The sequence below is a fragment of the Rhodofomes roseus genome (assembly GCF_022264815.1).
Source record: "Rhodofomes roseus strain CIRM-BRFM 1785 chromosome Unknown C8Q71scaffold_10, whole genome shotgun sequence".
NCBI classification, from domain to species: domain Eukaryota; kingdom Fungi; phylum Basidiomycota; class Agaricomycetes; order Polyporales; family Fomitopsidaceae; genus Rhodofomes; species Rhodofomes roseus.
Window position 1 is genome coordinate 573,692 of NW_025952966.1, and position 23,440 is coordinate 597,131.

Genomic DNA, 23,440 nt, shown 5'->3' on the forward strand with positions numbered 1-23,440 from the left:
GCGCCGTGCGATCGAGACGAACGGTCACATGATTACTACTACTATCTACTATATCGGGCCGGGATCTCGGCCACCTTAGCACTCGACGAGCCCTCCCCACTGTACGTTCGCCGAATCGACCCCAACTCATGCATATGACGACATTCAAACATCTCAGGAACATGAGAAAAATATCACAAAAAAATTGGATTTGCTCAGTAGCAAACTGTGCATCGTTTCTGTGAGGAGGGTAAGGTGCCAGTGAGCCTGACCGACTAGGATGTCGGCCATGCCGTCAATATCAGCTCCATACATTGCTGTCACCCATCTTCACAGTCCAGAATCCTGTAGATATATTCAAATATTCATTTAACACTCTTTGTTGGGTGCTCGGCATAGGATTCGAGTGAGGTGCGTAGTTATAGACGAGGGGCCTGGGAGACTCAGCCACAGCTTACCGAAAACGAACATCATCCCATTGAATGATTTTTTCTGAGCCCTGATCTCAATGGGGTGGCTTCAAAATATGCACAGGCATGAAAAGGATGTATAGAAACATGCTACTATTTATTTCCACTCCATAGGAGCAGTCGTTGTAGAGAGAGTGCGATGACCGAGTACCACGGGTGGCCGAGATCCTGGCCCGATATAGTATAACATTATCTATCTATAAAATTATGGGACGGTGGTGTTGAAGTGGCGCACATAACTCACGTGGTTTTCACGTACACCCACGAGAAATGCACATGGAGCGCACATGGTGTCCACGTTTGCCGCATGGCCTCAGCCACCTACCAGCTGAGCGGGTCGGGCACTCTCTGTTCCCCGGCACCTGCGACCCCCGCCCAAGCTATCCCCAAGGCGGGATCACCGCGCGAAATGTAGGGAATGTAGGACAACTCAATACCGGGTAAACAGGCATCAGGACCGGGAAATGAGAGCTGTGAGTACTGAGGTGTTCCCGAGGCCTGCAAAGATGGGAGGGAAAACAGTAATGGGAGAGTGTCACATAAATACCAGGAAAATGGGCAATATCATAACCAGGAAAACAGGAAGACAAGAAATATTGCTGAATGTGTGCCACAGGCCGGGAAGCATTGAATTAAATGCAATCGCAAGACTGAACATATTGGGAGCACTGGGAAATCAGTACCGGGCAATAAGATATCTGAGTAGTACCAGGAAAATCATCAGGAAAAAGGAATTTCGGGCATAGCGGCCACCCTAGGTACGTAGCCAGGATAGGCGCTGTCCGTGTCATAGCCACAGGCGCGCACTATACAGTCGTCCATAGCGCATTGTAGATAAGTATAGGTAGTTGATAGTGACCCATAGGAATTCCTCATGGTAGATAGTGAACCATAGCGGCTGTATTTTGGTTTATGCCGTAGTAGTGTTGATATTGGTATCGAAAGAGATGATCATGATCATAGACTCTGTAGTCTGCCCACTCCTTCCTTGAACAACGCCACAAGCGGCGATATTGATCACTTTAGTGTGAGGATCCAAGTCACAGATAAATAGATTGGTCTTAATACAACAAACATGCGTGTTCTGAGTCACTAGTACTAGCTACAGAACATGTTTGAGTCTCTACCTTGCTCCAGCCTCGTCCAGGTATATGTTAGCTAATCATCCTCAACTTCATCCCAGAACTCTGCCACTCCCGGACCATGCGCCGCCCGTGTACTGCACTCACATACGCTCCTGCTCTGTCCAATCCTCCCGCACATGCTCGAGGCGATCCAAGAAGAAGACGGTGTTGCCGGGGTTAAAAATGATGCTGTAGAACAGGACGGACCCTGTCGGCTGGTGGTACGCGCGAGAGATCGGGAGCTTCCTACAGAAGCGCGGCGCATGGATCGCACATCTCGAGGAGCGCGTGGTGGGCAACTGGGCGGCGCTGAGTAGTGAGGGCGAGCAGGATAGCGATGTCGTGGCCACCGATACGGAGAGGAACGGCCTAGTGTCTCGCCTGGACGGCGTTGGCCGCGCCGGGTCTGCGGTTGAGCTGCACCGGTTGCGCTCAGGACCTCGTCACGGGCATAACTGATGAGGACCCGGACAATGTGGAGGGGCCTGCTCGCTAACGATCCACGTGCAGTGCCAACGGCGACGGCGCGTGTTGCGGGCAACGCGACACGGTAAGGGCTCGGCAGATGCGCGCGATGGGCGGACGTACGGAGAACGTCGGATCGACAGGGCGGAACATTGCGCAACGCGTTCCGGGAACGCCCCAGCGAAACGCCTCTGCGGAACGCTTGTCACGGCCTGTGACGACAAAGTGTACGGCGCGTTTAGCGCCACAACGCGACGCGTCCCTTTACGGTCAGGTTACGGTTGTCCTCAATAGGATGCACTTTGTCCTCACGACGCGTGTGTAGCTATATGATGACGGGATCGGTTTCGAAGATGGGATCCGCGGGTTGATTCGAGGGTACAGGACCAACAGTCGCGTTGGTACTTGATTCCTGTGAGGGTCTTGCCGTGGGCGAGGCTTGCGGCACTAAGGAGCTGGGCAGTGGGGCAGCAGCCACAGTTTGTGGCTGCTGCGGAACTGACGAGCTTCCTGCACGCAACGTCGTACAGAGAGCATGTAGCGAGCGTACATGAGCGTTCGCGTCAGCCGGCAGCGCTCCACCTTGGAGGATGAGCGCGAGGGTGGCGAGGTCAAGAGGTGTTGAGCCTGGTGAGCTCGCCATGATGTGCGGAGACAAGAGCGCACTCACCGAGATCTATATGCGGTTATGGTGTTCGAGTGGCAACGGACCGGCCACAAAGCGCGTCGCGTGCCGAAGGTTTGACGGGCATAGCTGGTCAAAGCGGGGACAGGGGCGCACGACGCGCCTGTGGCGCGCGTCGCGCAAGCGTAAACGGACAGTCACAGCCACTCACGCTGTGTGACGTTCCGCGTAACGTTCTGCGCGTTGCGCAACATTTCGCCCCGTGGATCCGACTTTCTGGATGTACGCGATGGGTGGACGCGGTGGCGTGATAGGGCAGGGTGGCGTGGCGCGCGGGCAAGCGTTGTGGTGGGCGAGCGTGGTAGGCGACAAAGCGTGGTGGGTCCGCACAACGCACGCGCTCCTGGACCATCCCACGGCGCAAGGGCACAAGGGCGAGGGGGTCAGTAGGCTACATCAATCGAACCCAAACATACACGAGTACTTACGACAAGCTCCACCCAAGAGGACGCACCTTGAAGCTTGAAGCTTGAGCGCTGAGCTCCTGGCCTTTCGAAAGCAAGCAAGCGCGGGTGGACAAGTGCGAAGGAGACAGCAGAGTCGCAGACGCCGGGGAGGGCTCGTGCCGGAAAATTCCGAGGCGGGCGCTAGTCTTGACTCAGCGTCGTGCGACGCGCGTTGTGACTTGTCGTCCTTTGTCTCCTCCTCCCAACGCCACCCAGCCCTCGGCCTCATCCTGGTGCTGTCGCACGTCACATCCGCCATGACTCCGCCAACGCATCGACAAGTCGAGCGCGCAACAGCTCATGCCCACTGTGCGAAGACAATGGGCATCGCCGGAAGACTGTCCGGTGAGTGCCACGTCAATTCCGTAGTATGTGTTTGCATATCAACACTGGACAATGAATAGACAAATGGCCTGGGCGTCCTGTCGCAATCGCTCAAATGCCTGCCGTTGCAGATGCCGACGCGTGAGCGCCTCGGAGCCCGTATGGTCCATTCGGCGCGCAGTGGAGTCACCCGCGCTCATCGTCCGCACACACCAACAACACCGTCGCCTCCCTTCGCGCACACCGTCGCCCACCATACCGATTCCTAACATACTCACTTCCGATGTGGAGGCCGATGCGCAGGAGATGTCCGAGGTGAAGCGGCCGACACGTGTGCGGGTGCACCGTGCATGCTAGTGCACCTATGTTAGGTTCGGTGCTCGTCCCTCTCTTGTTTCTTTCTCAAATTCACGGACACAACAGGCATGCAAGCTCAAGCGCAGTGCATACTAGTGCTAACGTGAGCATGAAGGGTCGAGGGCAAAGGTGAGCTTGCATTTCTGCATGCTTTCTACTGACTTCTGTTGGTAGTGCATACCTGTGGACATGGACCGACGCCCACCTGCTCTGCTTGCGCGCGGAACGCCCATTCTCTCTCTCGCCTGCTCGCACATCCACTCTATCTCGTCCGCTGCCGCGCCCTTGCGTGCCCATTGTTCCTCGCCCATTCTCCCTCGCGCACGCTCTCACTCGCGTGCCCTTCGCTTGCGTGCCCTTTCACGCAAATGCACATACTAGCCCTGCCAGTGCATACATACATGGCGGTAGGGCAACAGGTGGGGGACGGGCGAGACAGGGTATATGGACAGCATGGTAGGTGTGGGTGCGGGCGCGGTGAGTCGTGACAAGCACCGTGGCTCAGGCTGTTCTTAGTAGTATCATGTCTATACGAGTCTCAATATATCTCTCTGCAATTCTGTTGTGTCTTGCAGCACGAAGGAGTGTTTTGTACTGTCATATTGTCATGATTGCGAGTGCTAGTAGCAGGTACAATGGGTATACACTCAGCTACTGATTATACTTGCATATACCGCCCTATATAAGCCTATAAGTCTATTGTGCTATCATGCTAGTGTCTCTACAGTGTTCTATACCGTCCTATGTCGACCGGCAGTGGCGCTACAGATGGCTATGATCTTAGCTGGCAATCTATGGACGGCTATAAAATAGGGGGTTCGCAATGAGCCTATGCTGACTACACCTACTATATTGTCTAACATAGTGATTGATCTTTTTCCTGATGATGATGCAAGAATACTCTGGGAAATAGGGAATAAAATTGCCCTGATATACAAAAAGTCAAGGATATCACTGACAGTGTACCACAGGCGGGGAAGCATGAAGATTAACACACAGCATTGAATAGAACTATGCTGCCAGCCCGTGGCGAAGCCATTGGCTGGCAATGCCCAAGAATATAACCTTCATAGTAACACAAAGCACAGAATGAAAGAACTGCCGCCAGACCTGAGGTGAAGCCCAGGTCTGGCATTGCCTAAGCATGAATCTTAAAAGTAACATGAAGCACAGAATAAAGAAATTATCTGCCATGGGCTGGCAATGCCCAAGCATATAACCTTCAAAGTAACACAAAGCACAGAATGAAAGAACTGCCGCCAGACCTGAGGCAAAGCCCAGGTCTGGCATTGCATAAGCATGAAATCTTCAAAGTTACATGAAGCACAGAATGAAGAAATTGCCCTGTAAACCCGTGGTGAAGCCACAGGTTTGCGATGCTCATGCGCATATCCCCAGAAAGTCCGATCCACGGGGACATGTGTTCCCGGAACACGGAATGCGGAACATCATGTGCTGTGATGTTCAGTGATGTTCATAGGGGGCATGTGAGGAAACCGGGTTCGTTGACGTCGGCGTTGAGCGTGGTAGGCGTTAGCGGGCGTCGGCGAAGTCGGTAAACACGAGAGAAGCAAGCGAGAGCGGGCGGGTAGCGGATGAGTGGGCGAAGTCTCGTCTCGTTGCTTGGGCTTTCTGCCCGTCGTACGTACGGTATTTATACATGAGCGAGAATGGACCAAATCGAGTGAAGATACGAGTAACGTAAAACGTAAGCGAGATGAGTCATAGGGACAAAGGACGAGTGGCAAGCTGTGGCACAGACCGCCACTCGGGCTGGCACAGCTGCCACTCCGAGGACAGCCACGACCTAAAAGGGGAAGGAGTCTGGACCGAGTCGTGGATGAGTAAGTAAAGTGAGTGTAAACGAAACTGAAAAGAAAAAGATATGTATATTCGGACACAGGACGAGCGCTTGAGCGATCGTACTCAGCGCTTGTGCGATGTAGCCCGGCGCCTGCGGCGCCACCCTTACATTCGCCCTCCAAGACTTGTCCATGACAAGTCTTTGGGGGCGCCGGGTACATCTACATGCGCGACGCGTCCTCGTCGTCGAAGTCGTCGGCCATCAAGAGGTCGGGGTCGTTGAATTCCTCCGGTAAGACTTTGTTTTCGGCTTGGTCAACCTGTTCCTGACCGGTCACCTCCTGGGAGTTAGAACCACTCCCGGACGCCTGCGAAGCCTCTCCTGGGAACAAGGAGGTCAGTACCCCCTCGAGGAGTTCGTAAATGCTGACAGGCATACCCGCAGTACTCTCACGACGCTGCGCACGCGCGCGCTGGCGTCGGCGGCTGCGACGCTCTCGAGCGTTCTCAGAGCGTTCACCGCCCCCAGGCCCTTCGTTCTGACCACGACCAGGCGGCGCAAGGCGGCCGCGAAGACCTCCCCGTCCGCCACGACCACCTCCACGTCCACCACGACCACCTCGGCCTGCGGACTTGAAGCGGCCGCGTTCGTGGAACGGTGCCGGAGCGCTGTATTCCGCGCGCACGCGGTTCGAAGAGGTGAGTTGCAACAGCTGCTGTTGCATGCGAGATTGATTTTCCATGAAAGTGTTGAACGCGCGGTCGGTCATCGTGACACCGGTCGTAGGAGCGGTCGGGTTGCGGCCACCTTCGCCGGTCGTAGCGTTCGACTGCAGCGTACCCTCGGTGTTGTCGCGACGGTGCGCACGCTGCGCTTCAAGCACGCGAGAAGAATACTCTTCGGGCAACGGCGCGAAGTGCTGCGAGAGTCGGTAGACCTCGCGGTAGCCTTCTGGCGGATCACCTGGGTACGGCGCGGTGCCGTTCAAGAACGCCCGGAACTGGGCCGCATAACGGTCCCATCCGATACGGTCAGCGGCGGTGTACTGGCGCGGGTTAGAAGAGGCGGTCATCGTAGATGATCTATGACGCGGTAAGTCCTTCGTACAACCAGCGGCAGGTCGGTGCTTACGAGTGCTGGAGCACGGTTCACAGTGCGTAGGCGTGTGGGTGCAAGAAAGGCGGTGGTTCGAAGACCTCGGTAAGTCGTTCGGAATCGACTGTTGAGGGGGCACTCTGATCGCTTTGCTCTCCCTAAATAGGTCGTCCGAAAATCGTTGACAAGGCCTACATCCTTTGCGGTGCGACGTCTGTTGCCATTCTGGGTGCGGCGGTGCTTCCAGTGGCACCCTAGAAGTGTCGGTGAGTCGGACACATTTCATTTCGATACCATCTGCTGCACTAACAGTCTCGACATGTTTGGCAGGTGGATCGGTTAGCTGGCTGATGCTGACGATCCCCAGAGCTTCGCAGTACTCGGTCAGAGCTTGCAGATGCCGGACATCATGGTACGGTACCCATGTCTCATCCCCTGTTGACCATCTGACCAGAAATTCAGCGTTGGATCCGCGGCCGCTGTGCGAGACGATACGATCGACAACCCATTCACGCGGTTGCTCGCTGAATCCAGGTAATTGGTGGAACTGCCGCCCTGGAAAGCGTCGGTTGTCATTCGGGACGTGCGGGCGCAACAACGAGGCATGGAAAGCATCCGCAATGCCTCGCGCCTTTAATTCCGGCGACAAGTCCAGCTTATAGGTCGCTCCCGGCTCCACAACACGCGCGATGCGGAACGGGCCAAGGAACTTAGGTACGAGCTTCCGTGCACGTCCCGTTGGCAGTCTCAGATTCTTAGTTGATAAATAAACCAAGTCTCCCTGCTTGAACGGCGCAGGTCGGCGATGCTTGTTAGCATGCCACGTCTGCTGAACGCGTGCCGCAATGATTGCGTCGTGCGCGGCCATGATCGCTTCTCGCATGCGCTGCGCGAAGCGCTGTACACCTGGGTAAGTCGATTGATAGTCCCATACGAGCGTTCGAGGCATCTGACCATAATTCAGGTAGAACGGTGAGAATCCGGTCGTGTCCGAACGTGCCGTGTTCATCGCGAGCTCAACGGCAGGTAGGTGCGATGCCCAGTCCTTCTGATCCGGACTAACACATTGCCTTAGCATCTGGGTCATCATGCGGTTTGCACGTTCCGTCGCGCCGTCCGTTTGCGGATGATAAGCCGATGATAAGCGCAATTCAGTGTTCATGAGGCGATGCAGGTGAGTCCAGAAGGTGCTCGTGAACAGCGTATCTCTATCACTGATTATCCGTTCCGGTAGTCCATGAAGCTTGTACACATGCTCGAAGACGACCTCTGCGACTTGAACAGCGCCATACGTTTGACGCGTCGGTATCAGGTGGACCATCGAGGTAAGATGATCGATCACTACACATATCATGTCAAAGGAACCTGACAATGTTGTTGACTCCGGGAGTGGGCCGACGAAATCTATCCCAATCGATTGCCAAGGTCGGGAGGGTACTGGCAAGGTACGCAGCAATCCCATTGGCTGTTGATTGACTGATTTGCTCGTCGCGCAGACACCACATGTCCGACAGTACGAGGTCACATCGTCGACCATAGTCTTCCACCAGACTTCCTCACGCAGGTATAGGAGCGTCTTGCGCGCACCAAGGTGAGCAAGGACCGAGTGCGCATGCTTGATGATCACCTCACGAACTCGTCGTGTACCAACCAGGATGTCCGGGATGCACAGGATCTCAGTCTCCCTTCGGCAAAGGTAAACAAGACCGGACTTCACTGCAAAGTCCTTATACTCATCAGGCTTGAGTAGAATCTCGCGGAAGAACTTGTCCTCGGCATACCGACCCTCAAGCGTCCCAGGCATCGGCATACCAAGATCGCTTGAGATCAGCACACTCGTTGGAAACACTTCAGTTGGGAATGTTCGCCCGTGCGTAACATCCTCAACATCGCCTTCGATTGGTTCACTAATTTCGTCTGTCTCGACAGGTAGGAGTTCCTCCTCAGTAGGTTCAAGTTCTGGCTGTACCGGCGCAGAGTTCGGACCTTCCTCGACTGGTGAGTCTTCAGGTACAGTGCTCGTTCCTGGAGTACTACTCAAGCGTTCATGCGAGTCATAGTCCCAACGTGCGCGCGTCTTTCCGGCAAGACGTGAAGATTGCCTCGGCTCGAAGTCGATCACAGCCGCTGCCCCTGTGTATACCGGACGGAGGACACTTACCGCAGCATTCTGCAACATGACTCGGTGAGCATCATGACGTTGATGTTCTTGAGGAAGCTCTTGGCTGACAAATTCACTCGATGCGCGCTGAATTCCAAGCGGCTCGTCACTATAGATGCGCGATAGGGCGTCCGCCAAGACGTTTGTTTCACCAGGTATGTAATGAATGGTGAAATCGAACTCGTTCAGCATGTCCATCCAGCGATGCTGACGCGGTGACAAGTGCTTCTGACCCATTATGTATTCCAGGGCTTTGTGATCCGTGCAGATCCTGAACTTAGCACCATGCAACAGACCGCGGAAGCGTTTCAAGGACTCGACAATCGCAAGCAGTTCCTGCTCGTGCACAGGGTAGTTCTGTTGTGCTGAGTTGAACTTGCCGGACCAGAAGGTAACGACCTTGGATGTCCTTAGGTCATCACCTTGACTAATGTAACCACTAGCCCCAGTCAATGAAGCATCGGTAACGAGGTTGATAGACGGTGCGTCTGGTGCGTAATCCAATGCAACTCGTCGATTTTCACGCATCTTGCTAACAATATCCTTGACTTGTTCGAAAGCGCGCTGGTGCGTGTGCGTCCATCGCCAAGGGGTAGTAGCGCTGGCGAGTGGTGCGAGTACGCCCATTGGGATCCGGATCCCAGGACAGTCAGGTGCGAGAAATCCCACAGCTCCTAGGAAGCTACTCAGCAGGGACTTGTTCGTAGGAACCTTCCAGTTTGCCACTGAATCGACCTTATGCGGGTCCATAGCAATTCCCTTTCGGTCGATCACATGGCCGAGAATCTTCAAGTCCGATGCAAAGAAGCGCATTTTCAAAGGGCTCAAGTAGAACTTCTCACGTCTCAGGACTGAGAACACGGTACGTACGTGCTGCATGTGATCTTCGACCGTATCAGAGTAGATAACAATGTCGTCTAGATATACGTCCATGAAGACGCCGATGTATGGTGCGAAGATGTGATTCATTACCATTTGGTACGTTGCTCCACCATTGCAGTCTCCCTGCTGCATCACGAGGCTCTCCATCGTGCCATCAGGCGTTGTGAACAGTGTCCGCGGTACGTGCGCTTCATCGACTCTGATCTGCTCGTACGCATCCTTACCGTCAAGCATTGTCCAGTGCGTGTGCCGCACGACGTTCCGAAGGATGGTGTCAATATCAGGCAAAGGTGAGGCCATCTTCACAGTATTGGCATTATCTTCTCGCTTATCTACAACAGTGCGTATACCCGGCTGACCGTCCTTCCCCGGCTTGGACAAGATAAGCATCGGGGAGGCATTCCTTCCTGATGCGAAACACCATCGTCCACTATCAAGGTAAGCGTTCTTCTTTGCCTGCCAAATAGGCTTTAGCGCTTTGGGACACTTAGAAGGTCTCCACTTGTAGATTTTACCTTCATCTATCAACGGTATTGTGTGGTTGATGTCTCGGAAAGGAGGTAAGGCAGCGCGAGTAGGATTCTGACACAGATCTTCTGCTTCATGTCGCAACTGGGCACGCAATTCGTCAAGAGATGCCTCGAGTACATCAGCCGCTGCGGAGCGCACCTCGGTAGCTTCTTTGCCGATTATGGGCTGGGGACTAGGTGAGCCTACTGCTATTTGGGTCGGATTGAGACTGATTGCGATCTTGTGCTGGAATATGAACGGCGTGCCCAAGATCGCGTCATAGTTGTCGAGGTTCACGATGTCAAAACGTCGCGAGCACTTGATGTCTTGGTAGGCTAGTTCGACTGTGGTACTGAAGTTGATTTTCGAGCGTGATCCATGTACTGCAAGCTGTACAGGCAAAGGTTTTGCAAGAACCTCCTTCTTCAAGCCGAGCTGATCAACAAGTGTGGTTGACAGGAAATCTGCCATGCAGCCAGTATCAAGCAAAGCTCGAACCGGCTTGCCCTGGATCAAGACCTCGACAATCAGAGGCTTCGGAATTCGGCGTGCAAAGTCCTTTGTTCGCATGGAGGTATGTTCGACTGCAGGGACGGCGTCTGTTACGAAGGTATGATTACGTTTTGCCGAACCTTTCTTCGCTGATGCACAGTTCATTTTCGCGACTGCACCACAGAACACGCTGGACGGCGATTCCAGCAGTCGTTGACGTCGTCGCGCAGCTGCTGTGTCGGTAGTCGGCTCGTCCAAGGCGCCCTCCAGATCAACGTCCGGATCCACACGCTGCGCATGGTCGGTCAGGACATCAAATAGGACACGCTGCGCATCAAAATCCGCGCGCATTATGTCCTCATGCGTCACGCAAAACCGCACATCAATACTTCTAAGGTATACCACATAGGCTTCGGCCGGGCCATCCCATACTACTGATACGCCCTCCGGATCAATTCCCAGATCTTCCGGGAGGGCCGCACAGATACGAGAGTCAAGCCATCGACTGGCGATCGGTATTTCATCTTCCGAGAATGGCTCTGGGTATGCAGATACCCTCCCCTCTGGCCGTACATCCCGTTCGCGCACTGATCGTTGTACTAGGTCCAGAACACAGACGTCTGTCCGTCGCAAATCATCTCCGTGAATGAGAATGGGCCAATCCGGCTGCAACCAATCGGTGAGCTCGTATCGGTCTCCGAGCGGTATCACTGAAAACCGTTCATCCGGATCCATTCCAGCCTGTACGGCATCATGTGGGCCATGATATGAATGGAACAAGGACAAGATATATTCCGTGGTGTCCTCATGGTGAGCTCGAGGCCATGGTTCCGAAGACTCATTCGACTCAGTAGCCTGAAATCCGACTGATATAGCATTGACAGATATCTCGACTTCACGAGCAGTACGTGCGAGGCGGTCGATGTTTGCAAGACGCGCTGAGCCGGCCTGAACAAACGGCGCCTTAGCCTTCTTCCGTCGAGGGCAGTTACGCACTTCATGGCCAGTGTTCTTACACTCGAAGCATCGCCCTTCAGCGCGAAGGCGATCCCGTTCTTCCTTGCTTAGCTTCGATCGCTTCTCACTACTGCCATGTGAATGCGAGTGCGAATGTGTATGTGTCTTCGAGTCAGTACCAGGTGAGTGACCCTTGTGTTGGGACTTTCCGACGTTGACATTCTTCGCTTCTACACCAGGCTTCTTCGGATTCGAAGTACCCGTGGACGAGTAAGGTTGCGGGCCGTCAACCCGGTTCTGGAAGCGTCCCCAGGTACGTCCAGGTGTACGTCCACCAGTGTACTCACGGTCTTCTCGTAGTTTTGCGAAGTACGCGTCTTCACGACGCTTGGCATGCTTTACCAGTCGATCAATCATTGAGACCTCGGGATCAAGACCGCGCTCGATCAAGTACAATTGAAGATATTGGTGAATTCCGGACCAGAATATCTGCACAAGCTGACGTGCAGTTACATCTGGGAATCGCGAGGCGAGCTTCTTGATCTCTCGTACAAAATCTCGGACCTTCTGACCATGAGCCTGTTTAGCAGACATCAACCGTTCCCGAAGTTTGCGTTTGAAATCGCTTGGGAAACAGTACTCAAACAGTGCCTCGTACAAGGTGCGTAGCGTCCAGTCGCGTTGATGCATAGCGACATGCTGCATATAGAACCGACTGGGCTTATCAGACATGAAGTTCACGACGATTTTCAAGGTGAGTCGGTCATCTAGCTCGTGCAGCTCGCGCCAGGTCTCAACCTCGTATACCCAGTGATCAAATAGATCCAGGTCTGCCTTGCCGTCCCATACAAACGGTGTTTTCAGTTTGATGCCGGAGATTGCGCGGTGCAGCCGCTTTCGGTCTGCTCGGTACCGACGACGATGTGATCATTCGCTCGGTTTCCGGTGGCGTCTGGTTCCACTACTACTAGAATCACTCGATCCCCCATCCGATCCATTGTCAGATGCATCATCGGACGAGCTGTCCGAGCTGCTGGGTGAGTGTTCACTCCCGTTTGACTCATTGTCTGAACTGGGTGGGCTAGGGGTCTTGTTTCCATCGTCACCATCTCCAAACACCGTTGAGCTGAAGAAACCACCGCCTGGGACCTGCGAATCTTCACGCTTGAAGCGCGTGTTCTTCGCAGGCTTCCTAGGCGTCTCTTGGCGTTCTTTCGGCGCCGGCTCAGGGGTACGTTTCTTGCTTCGCCGGCTCGAAGCTTCCTGTTCTCCTTCAGAGGGCTGACGTTCTTCCTCCTTAGGTTCCGGCGTGCGTCTGGGAGGCAGTGCGCTTTGACCACGGACATACGTGCACAGAAACTCCTTCTGCTCCTTGTCCCGGTCAACCCCCTTTCCCTTCTCTTTCGCAGTGTACCTTTTTGTCCGCGCGGGCTTGGTCGTGACGACGACCGCATTGACAGGTATGTCGTCATTCCGTGTTCCGCTAGACTCACCTAGACTCTCGTAGGTGATCATCCGCGGTCTATTCAGGAGTGACTGCTCAATTGCGAACTGGAGTTGGTCGTACTCCTCTTCGGAGTCATGTGCAGGTGAGTACTCATATATTGTGGACTCCTGATTCGCGCCCTCCGAGTCTGATATGATGTTGATTAACTCGTCAAACTCAGAGTAGTCTACAGGGGAGATGCTAGGTAAGGTAGGTGAGGTCTCCTCCTTTACGGTCGTGCTAGCTGACTCCCAATCGTCCGGAATGGGTCCATAGGGATCCTCAGATTCGGACTCGCTCAAGTCGAACCAGTCAGGGAAGAAGTAACGCTTCGCCACCCTAGTCCTGGTGCTACTTGTCTCGGACAAGGCGTCTGTCTTCCTGACGGGGACAACATTCCATCCGTCACCCGAGTTACTTTCGGCTTTGACCGGCGAGGTCTCGGCACTGGACTCGCGGGCCGGCGATTGGATGCGCGGAGCCTCTTCTATGCGGAGCTCCTCGCTCTCCTGCGTCGCGCTGCCTTGCGGCACGCTCTGCACGACCAGACCGCCACCTTGCGGTGGGTTCGACGGCGCGCTACTATCCCTCGTAGCGCGCATTTCAGCGGCAAGGGGTGACCCTCTGCGGACTTGTGCAGATCGTCCGACTGACTCTAGGTCTCGTCGCAGCGCGTTCCTGACGCTACGAGTTACCCTACGCGATCCTTCGGCGTACTGTGCGAGTACGTCGTAGTCGTTGATGCCCCACTTTACGGCGAGGGCGATGTCAGTCGCGGCGAACAAAGGCGGCCCTTGTCGCTCGCGGAGGATGGGCTCAGCTGGCGGGAGGTGGTACTCGTCCAGCAGGCCTGTCCCCTCGAACGTGTCAGGAGCGGCATACCTCACTTCGTCGAGGTCGCTCCCGACCATACGTACCTCGTCCGCAAGCGTCGGAGCCTGCGGCTGGGTTACGTCGGTTTTGTTGTCACTCGAGTGAGTCGACATATCTAGCTAGATGTTAATAGGTACCTAATGATACAAAAATTCTTTTTTGGACGCGAGCGGGTGATCAGTCCGTCACGAGAGGGTTACGGTGAAACGAGAAAGAAAACACTCAAAAAAATGTGAGGAAACCGGGTTCGTTGACGTCGGCGTTGAGCGTGGTAGGCGTTAGCGGGCGTCGGCGAAGTCGGTAAACACGAGAGAAGCAAGCGAGAGCGGGCGGGTAGCGGATGAGTGGGCGAAGTCTCGTCTCGTTGCTTGGGCTTTCTGCCCGTCGTACGTACGGTATTTATACATGAGCGAGAATGGACCGAATCGAGTGAAGATACGAGTAACGTAAGCGAGATGAGTCATAGGGACAAAGGACGAGTGGCAAGCTGTGGCACAGACCACCACTCGGGCTGGCACAGCTGCCACTCCGAGGACAGCCACGACCTAAAAGGGGAAGGAGTCTGGACCGAGTCGTGGATGAGTAAGTAAAGTGAGTGTAAACGAAACTGAAAAGAAAAAGATATGTATATTCGGACACAGGACGAGCGCTTGAGCGATCATACTCAGCGCTTGTGCGATGTAGCCCGGCGCCTGCGGCGCCACCCTTACAGGGCACAACCGCCACTTTGTTAACTGCTTTTCACTCAGAATACCATTTGAAATCATGTTGCCGACAGTATCAATACTAGTATAGACCTTTCAGCTTTGAAATGCAGCTGGCGGAGCATGTTGTATCATCTGTGATCATTGAGTGTGACTGTGACGGATTTGACGATTTTATTGAATTAGGCAACTATTGCTCAGCCACACCCCCTCAGCTCACCGGTTTGTAGTAGTCAGTATTTCGTGCTAGCTGAGTTACTGAGCATGCAGACAGTGTTACAGTGCTGTTAATATATTGGAGTATACTTTAATAATACTGCCCTTACTGTGTTGGGGACGTGCATAGCACGTCATCCTCTGGCAGCTACGTCATCCACTAGTTGTCATCCTGTCTCATCCTCCGGCACGTGATACCTTTGTCGGTGTGAGAGACGGTGGTTTCGTCTACTCGCACTGAGAGGGAACGGGCTACCTGTCGGTTTGAACGTTGGTGGTTGCTCAGAGACCGGGTCATATTTAAGGTCGTGGAGGTCGTGGGCTGGTGAGGAGCCGGCCGGGAGCGGAGTGTCGAGCCTAGGCGGGGAGCCTGCCTGACACGTACGTGGACGTGTACTAGTGAGGAGCCAGTGATGCACGAGTTATCGAGTCGAGGCGAGGAGCCGACGACCGTACTCGTGGACGTTCGCAGGCGGGTAGCCGGCGAGGGTAAGTCGTGCCTGCAGCGAGGAGCTCAGGTGACGAGACGACGAGGAGCCAAGCTCGGGGCAGGAGTAGGCGAGGAGCCTATCCTTCAGTGCGGCGAGGAGCACGCACTGTGCGTCGAGGAGCGAGGAGCTCACATGACTTAGGGACTTAGCTCCTAGTTCGTACGGTGCGGTATCGCACACGGGCGAATGGTGGAGTTGGACAAGGAGAAGCTAGCATCTAATTGCTGGGCACGCGCGAGGTAACAGCGAGCGCGCGCCTACGTAATTACAGTAAAATACAAAGATATACTAATTAATTAGGGTCGAGGTACGAACGCTTGCGGGTCGCAATTCTCAAAGGTAGTCCTATAGACATTAGTATACGCTGCCTTGATACGTTCTACAGCATCCGTCACAGTCGGGGGTGGTTCGTCTTCTCTCCCCTCTTCCCTTCTCTTTCCTCAGTCATGTTGTACCCTGACTGAGGTGAGACCCATCCTTACGTTCCTACATTGCTACCCATACTTACTGTCCGGGCAGACACTTACTGCCTGTCCAGGTAACTGAATATAGTCATGTTGTACCCCGACTGAGACACTTACCACCTGTCCAGTCTCTATAGGTTATGAGCCCTGGTCAGAGGTTTTAACCACCAAACCAATTATCCTGAGATTGTTTCTAGGCTACAGCTGTCCGTACAACTTTGCCGCACCCATAGAAGAGTGCATATAGCCGCATATAGCCACCTCCCAAGTCTCAATGACTAAGACCCCCTGGAGGCCTGCCGCCGTTGGCGCAGCAGGTCACACTCAGAAGGGGCGGACGGAACTAAACGGGTACGGGCTGTGTATTGCGACTCAGGAAAGCGTGGGGGTCTAGCTAGAGTACGAGAGTGTGTGGGGAGTGTAAGGTCACGGAGAGGGATCGTGGTTCGAGTCCGAGGTTGTGAGACGTTCGACCGCGGAAGCAAATGCGGGGTGTGTACATACGGCATAACACCCCAATATGGTAAGTACAATGATGCGAGTAAGCAGCAGGCTTACACCCTCCCGGGTGGTGGAGAATAAAACCGGGGGGGGGGGTAATAGCGAGATGGTAAATGTAAAGTAAGCTCCTTCCAACCCAACGGGTCTACGACATGGGTGCGTTAAAAAACCCCTTTGGGGAAAAAGCTACCGCGTGGATTACCCACCCTTTACCTGGAGCGCCTCCCAATCATCGAGCGCGACGTTGTTGTCGAGCTCGCTTGCAGGTAGCCACGAGTCGTGCTCGGGGCCATAACCTTTCCATCGGACGAGCAGTTGGCGTTGTCGACGGTATGTCCGCTCATCCAGAATTCGCTCGACGAAGTATTCTTCCTTGCCGGCATCGTTCAGCACAGGAGCAGGTTGATTGAGGTGGCGATCCGGGAATAAGGATGAGTCATTATCCACGTGCGGTTTCAGCTCAGATGCATGGAACACAGGGAATGCCTTCGAGGACGGTGGGAGTTCCAGCTCGTAGGTAGACGTTTCGGGATAGGCACGTAGCACACGAAACGGGCCGTCCCAGCGAGGGAAGAACTTGGCTGCCCGATGTTCCCCGGTGGCCTTGAACTGGCGTCGACGGTTAAGCGTGCTAAGCATGACCTTGTCACCGACATTGTAGGCGATCTCGTCACCGCGCGAGCGGTTTGCGAAGGCCGCCTGGTGCACTTTTGCCGCAATCATGCAGTCGCGAGCCTCCGCAACGTCTTCATTGACCTGGCGGTGTAAGAGTTCGTGGGCTTGGAACCCTTGATTGGGGGGCCGGGCTGCCCGTGAACTTGACGTTTGGTGGTCGCGGCGCGACCGGGGAGAATGTCGTGAGGTCTTGACGTCGTTAGCGAGGCGAGGAGCTCCCGCTATAGTCGTAGCCGGGCGAGGAGCCTAGCTGTGGCGTAGTGTGTCCTAGGACGGGCGAGGAGCCAGGCCGAGGGCGTGTCCTAGACGAGGGCGAGGAGCCGTGTCGAGGGGGAGTCCTGGACGCAGGCGAGGAGCCTTGTCTAGGATTGGTCCTAGGCGGGGCGAGGAGCGCAGGCCGAGAAGGGCTGAACGTACTCGGATGGCGCGGGGTTCGCACACAGACGATGTGGTAGTTCAGGTAAAAGAGTAGATTACTTCCCAATATGGAAGGAGGATGGCTAAGTACAGACGATCTAATCTAATCTACACTAGACAGTTCATAATCTAATCTACTAGGGCAGGCATAGTATTGCCTACCCGTCACAGAGCCCCCCATTATGAAGTGTGTAGTGTGAAGGTGAGGGGTCAAACAAGTGCAGATAGAAGAAGTAAATGTGAGTGTAGAATAGAGGGTTGAAAAGGGAACAAGAGATAAGAAAAAAAAAAAAAATTTCGGCAGTAGACTGCGGCTCCGCCACGCTGAGGCTGAGCTGTCCCGCACGCACCACATCCGAGCATCCATCCCTGTCGTGCATCAGCCAAGACGCACAGGCAACCGTCGGCAACGCCCTCGCATGCTCAGCTAGATCCCCGCATGCTCCACTAGCCTCCCTTGCCCGTAGCAGCCTTGCCCTCTTCCCTACACAGAGGACGTGCTCTCCTGCTTGTACAGCGTCCCGAGCTATCATCCTCGCGAAGGGTTTGCACATCCCTCAGGCTAGGGTCGGCTAGGCCCTGGCATAGCTGCCCTAGGACCCTATCCTCCCCTACCCCCCCTACTGCCCCCCAATCTCGAGTCGGAAGGATCCGGTCGGGGAGTTTCGGCTCGGGATTCTCGTGACAAAGGTAGTGAGGGTAGAGGAGAGGAGTTAAGGGTGGGTGGGCTGGGACAAGACAGAGGTGTTGGGAGTGCTGCCCCCCAGGATTCAGACAAGGCGTGGAGATCACACACTTGCCGAAACCTGAGGTTTCCGCAGGAAGCTGCTCCAGAACTGCGCGAGGTTTTCGCGTTGTGGAGGGGGACCCGAGGGCTCCGCGTCGGCGGGTAAGCTCTTTGCTTGTGAAGGCGAGGAGCCGAGCAAGTCTGTCGAGACCGAAGGCAAACGTGCAGAGGGTGGACATGCGTCGAGCGCACCCGGGACTGATGGTGACGGAGGAGAGTGTCTATCGCGCGAGCCGTCGCGGCCACTAATAGTACTCGCTGCCGGTAGCGCCTTACTCGGGCAATTCGACATGCTTGTCCGCGTGGATCGTAAGGTAGCTTCGAACTCTCGGCCCGTGCATGCCGAAGTAGGCCAGTGTTCACGCAGCATCGGAGACGGGAGGTGAGGTGCAGAGTTGCGAGACGCAGGCGTGCTCGCCGGGCTACGAGGCTGGGGCGAGTAGGACACGTCAAGATGGGGTGAGTGGGCCGGAGGGCGTTGGGCACGCCCAGAAGAAGCGAGCGCATCGAGCGCGGTCAGACGCGCAGAGCGAACGCGCGTAGTGAGCTGCCCCCCAGACGATCTGTTCAAATCGCATGACGGCACCGCACGCGAGTCTTCCACCGAGCACAGAGGCTCTGGCGTCGAGATAGCGTGATCAGGCGTCTCGTGTAGCCATACACCGGCGCGAGTGCGTTCCTCGCATATGTCCTTGCGACGGGAGAGAGCGCGTCTACGCTCCGTCGCGGCTGCTGCCAGGTATACCCTCGCGAGCATAATTATAGCGTCGCGCTGACGCTCTTCACGCGCACGTAGAGCTTGAGCGTGCGAGCGTGGTGACATAGCGCGAGCGGGCCGGTCCTCGCCGTGGGTGGAGGTGCGCGACACCCTCGAGGGATGTGCATCGGACGAGGAGCGAGGGGTCGACACAAGGGCTGACGCTTCGCGGGCGGAGACGCCCGGTGTCGAGGGGAGGCTACCGGGCACGCGGAGGTCTCGCGCAGCCCGGCATCCAACCCGCCGTGGCGTTTTGCTGGTGGTAGGATGGCCGGATTGAGTCGCGGCTGCTGGATGCACTACTCCGTGAAAGGCGCGCGCGACGCGTTCGCGGGGAGCATGCGCGTCGGATGCGTGCGACACAGGCGCAGGAGCGAGGCCGCGGGACGAGGGTGACGGAGCCGGATGGCGGAGGACGCGTTCGCCGGGAGCGTACGTGTTGGACGCGTGTGACGTAGGCACAGGCGTAGAGCCGCGGGACGAGGGCTCTTCGGCGTGGTAGGTGCGCGTCGACGGGAGCACAACGGCAGGAGGGACGCGCGCGCGTTCTTCGGGCATGCGCGTGTCGTGCGAGAGGGTGGATGCGAGCAAGGCCGCCCCGTACACACGCGTCGGAATGACTTGTACGACGGCGGTGGGCTCCGTCGAGTAACTCGCCAGGCGAGCCCTCCACGCCGCTTCCGCAGCCTGTGCTTCGCGTTCGTGGTGCGCGCGTACCACGACTCGCGCGTGTGAGCGCGGCGAGAGAGCGCCGGAGGTGGGCGGAAGTTCGGGCGAGGGAGCCTCGAGCGCGAGGGGGCGCGCGTGTGAAGCGGGCGCAGGTGCAAGGCCCCCAGACGGGGACGAGTCGTCGACGGAGCGTCGCGAGCGCAGAGGCGCGACGGACGAGGGCACACCGACGCGAGGACCGTGTGTCGGATGGATCGTGTCAGCAGGTGGGCTACGCGCGCGGTGCGCCGGAGGAGCGGGCGACGGCAGGGGGCGGCAGGCGCGTTCGACGGGTACGCGCGGGTCGTGCGATAGCGGGCGCGCAGGTCGCGCGCGTGGAGCAGGCGGGGAGGAGAGTGGGGGAGGCAGGTAGATGTAGATGGTACTCACCGGAGTCTCCCCGCCCGCTCCCCCTCGTTCCTTCTCGGTTGTTCGCCCAGCTGACCCCTCTCCGGGCAGCTCCTCCTGCGGTCCTCCGCGGTGGTTCGTACTCGCGGCGCGTGGCGCCCCCGTCCGGTGCCCCGGGAGGTTCGTGCGCGCAGTTTGCGCGGCGGCTTCGCGCTCGCGTTCAGAATGGAACGCGCACGTCCGGGTCTCCTCGTACCGGCGCGGCGAGACCGCGCGTGTCGACGGCGCGTCGCGTTGCGCGTGGGCGTGGGCCGTCTCGTTGCGCGTCGCGCTGCGGGGCGGCTGGTCGTCTTCGCGTTGAGGGCGCGCGCGCGCGCGCGGGTCGCTCGCGTCATGAGTTGGGGCCGGTCGGCTGCGAGGAGAGCGGAACCTTCGCTCGTCCTCGCAGTCCGGTTGGCGCGTCGAGCGGGCGAGAGGGCGCGAGAGAGGAGGAGGAGGGAGGTCGCCGCGAGAGTCGACGCGACGGTCGAGCGCCGAGGGCCGCGCGTCCACCGCGCTCGGGCGCTCGTGCGATTGCGCGGTTCCCACGGGCCTCCGAATGGGCGTAGAGGGCGCGGCGGGTGCTGCCAAGTCGCGGGGAGTGGCAGAAGGAGGTGGCGGGTAGCCTCGAGGCGCGGTCGTCGAGGAGAGGGTGCTGGCACCGAGCGCGCGCGCTCTTCGACGACGACGCGTGCTTGAGCTGCCGAATAGGTGACAGGGCGTCCCAATGGGATTGCGAGAGCCACGTCGTCGAAGGCATTAGGTTAGGATGAATATAGAACAGTTAGAACGAGAATAGACAAGATCCAAATATACGAGGGAGTTCACAGGGCAGTGGACCGGTCCCCTGAGTGTCCACCAATGTAAGAGTTCGTGGGCTTGGAACCCTTGATTGGGGGGCCGGGCTGCCCGTGAACTTGACGTTTGGTGGTCGCGGCGCGACCGGGGAGAATGTCGTGAGGTCTTGACGTCGTTAGCGAGGCGAGGAGCTCCCGCTATAGTCGTAGCCGGGCGAGGAGCCTAGCTGTGGCGTAGTGTGTCCTAGGACGGGCGAGGAGCCAGGCCGAGGGCGTGTCCTAGACGAGGGCGAGGAGCCGTGTCGAGGGGGAGTCCTGGACGCAGGCGAGGAGCCTTGTCTAGGATTGGTCCTAGGCGGGGCGAGGAGCGCAGGCCGAGAAGGGCTGAACGTACTCGGATGGCGCGGGGTTCGCACACAGACGATGTGGTAGTTCAGGTAAAAGAGTAGATTACTTCCCAATATGGAAGGAGGATGGCTAAGTACAGACGATCTAATCTAATCTACACTAGACAGTTCATAATCTAATCTACTAGGGCAGGCATAGTATTGCCTACCCGTCACAGGCGGATGACTCGTTGCGCTGCAGTTTCAGGTGTTTCCGGTCCGTCGGAAGGGGACGTCGGGATGGGGACGAGCGGAGGGAGTACCCCGGCCGAAGCGTATGTGGAAGTTGCTGTAGCCGGTAGCAGCGTTCACCGCTGACATGATGTCAAAGCGGACACGCGGTAGTGCATGTACCCATCCCTTTTGGTTCCGCTGTACATGATAGCGTAGGCATTGTGTAACGGTCTTATTTGTCCTTTCACTGGAGCCGTCTGTCTGCGGGTGAAAGGATGTGGACATCTTGAGCTTCACACCGGTGAGTTTGTGCAAGGCCTTCCAGAAGCGGGACACAAAGAGCTTGTCTCTGTCTGTGATCAGCTCAAACATTAATCCATTCTCGCAGTACCAATGGTTGAAAAACAGTAAGGCAACATCTTCCGCCGATGCGTCTGTACGTGTGGGCACAATGCGGATGTCCGAATGAAGTCGATCCGAGATGGTCATCAGGCAGTTGTGCCCCTCGTCCTCAGGTAAGGGCCCAACAAAATCAATGGCTACTGATGCGCCCCGTTCCTCGGGGACAGGCAGCGGGTGCAGGGGGCCGACCAACTTCGTTGTGCGCGACTTGTTACGTTGGCAGTCCTGGCAGGCAGGGATATATGCTCGTTCGAGATTGCGGCGCATGTTGGGCCAGTAAAATGCGTTTCTCAGTGAGCCGTATGATTTATCTGCACCAAAATGTCCTAACGTGTCGTGTGCAGTTTGGAACAGGCGTTCTCGGACATTTCCCACCCGCGGCACGAGGAGTCGGGTACCAATGTACCATAACCCGTTCACGCATTGAGCACCGGGCGTGGATGCTGCATTCGCAATCAATTTGACACAGAAGTCGTCGGCGGCATAGCCGGAACGTATGTGTGCTAGTAAGGTGGTATCAGCCTCGACGGTGAGTACCGCATTAATTGCAGTGGGGCGTTCGTCTGGGAATGCGTTCGGAGGGACACGCGATAATGCATCGGCAATGCAGTTGTCTTCCCCCCGGATGTAGACGATGGAGATGTCATATTGGGAGAGAAATTCCTGCCAACGTAGTTGCCGACGCGACAGATCCTTTTGACCGTCAAAATTCTGCAGCGTCCGGTGGTCGGTATAGACGTAGACGTGCTCGCCGATGCAATCGGATCGCCATTTCTTCAGTGCGCGGATAATAGCGAGCATCTCCTTCTCATGGACCGGGTAATTCAGCTCGGCGCCTTTCAATTGCATGGAGTCAAATGCGACGGGGCGAGCTGACTCCCATGTGGGGCCATAGCTCAGTGTTGCCCCGGTACGCCAGTCGCTCGCGTCGCATGTTACGAAGATCTTATTATCGGCATGGTTCTCATGGTCGATCACGGTGAGACACTCTGCGCTGGTCACGAGGGACTTGATAGCATCAAAGGCGGTCTGGTGCGATGATGTCCAGTCAGGGAACACTGCGTTCGCCTCCTTCGTAGTGAGCGGCGTGAGGATGCGGGTATGTTCCGCAAGCTTCGGCAGGAAAGTGGCAACGTATCGCACAAGACCCAAGAAGGCACGGACGTCCTTCGCGCATTTGGGTCGTGGCCAATGCAGAATACGGTCCGTCTTAGACTCTTGGGGCCGGATCCCCTGGGTGGAGATGTGGTGACCCAAGAAGGAAAGCTCGGTCACGAAAAATTCGCATTTCTTGAGGTTGACGTACAACCGGGCGTCCTTAAGGGCCTGCATGATCAGACGTACGTGGTGGTCATGCTCCTCAACGGTGTCAGACCAGATGACGATGTCGTCGAGGTAAATGTGGCAGAATTTACCGAGATAAGGACGCAGGGCGGCGGTGACACGACGTTGGTGGATGGCCGG

The 23,440-nt window shown here is 56.4% G+C and overlaps 2 protein-coding genes across 2 annotated transcripts; both read right to left on the bottom strand.

Moving 5' to 3' along the window:
* Positions 1-5,874: 5,874 nt before the first annotated feature.
* Positions 5,875-6,726, bottom strand: C8Q71DRAFT_857884 (uncharacterized protein; the record flags this gene model as incomplete). The annotated part of the gene is made up of 2 exons (XM_047927450.1): positions 5,875-6,035; positions 6,093-6,726. The coding sequence occupies 2 exons, from the start codon at positions 6,724-6,726 to the stop codon at positions 5,875-5,877; spliced, it is 795 nt and encodes a 264-aa protein (XP_047778904.1).
* Positions 6,727-18,366: 11,640 nt separating this feature from the next.
* C8Q71DRAFT_857887 (uncharacterized protein) lies at positions 18,367-20,977 on the bottom strand (the record flags this gene model as incomplete). The annotated part of the gene is made up of 2 exons (XM_047927451.1): positions 18,367-20,872; positions 20,934-20,977. The coding sequence occupies 2 exons, from the start codon at positions 20,975-20,977 to the stop codon at positions 18,367-18,369; spliced, it is 2,550 nt and encodes an 849-aa protein (XP_047778905.1).
* Between the last annotated feature and the right edge of the window lie 2,463 nt (positions 20,978-23,440).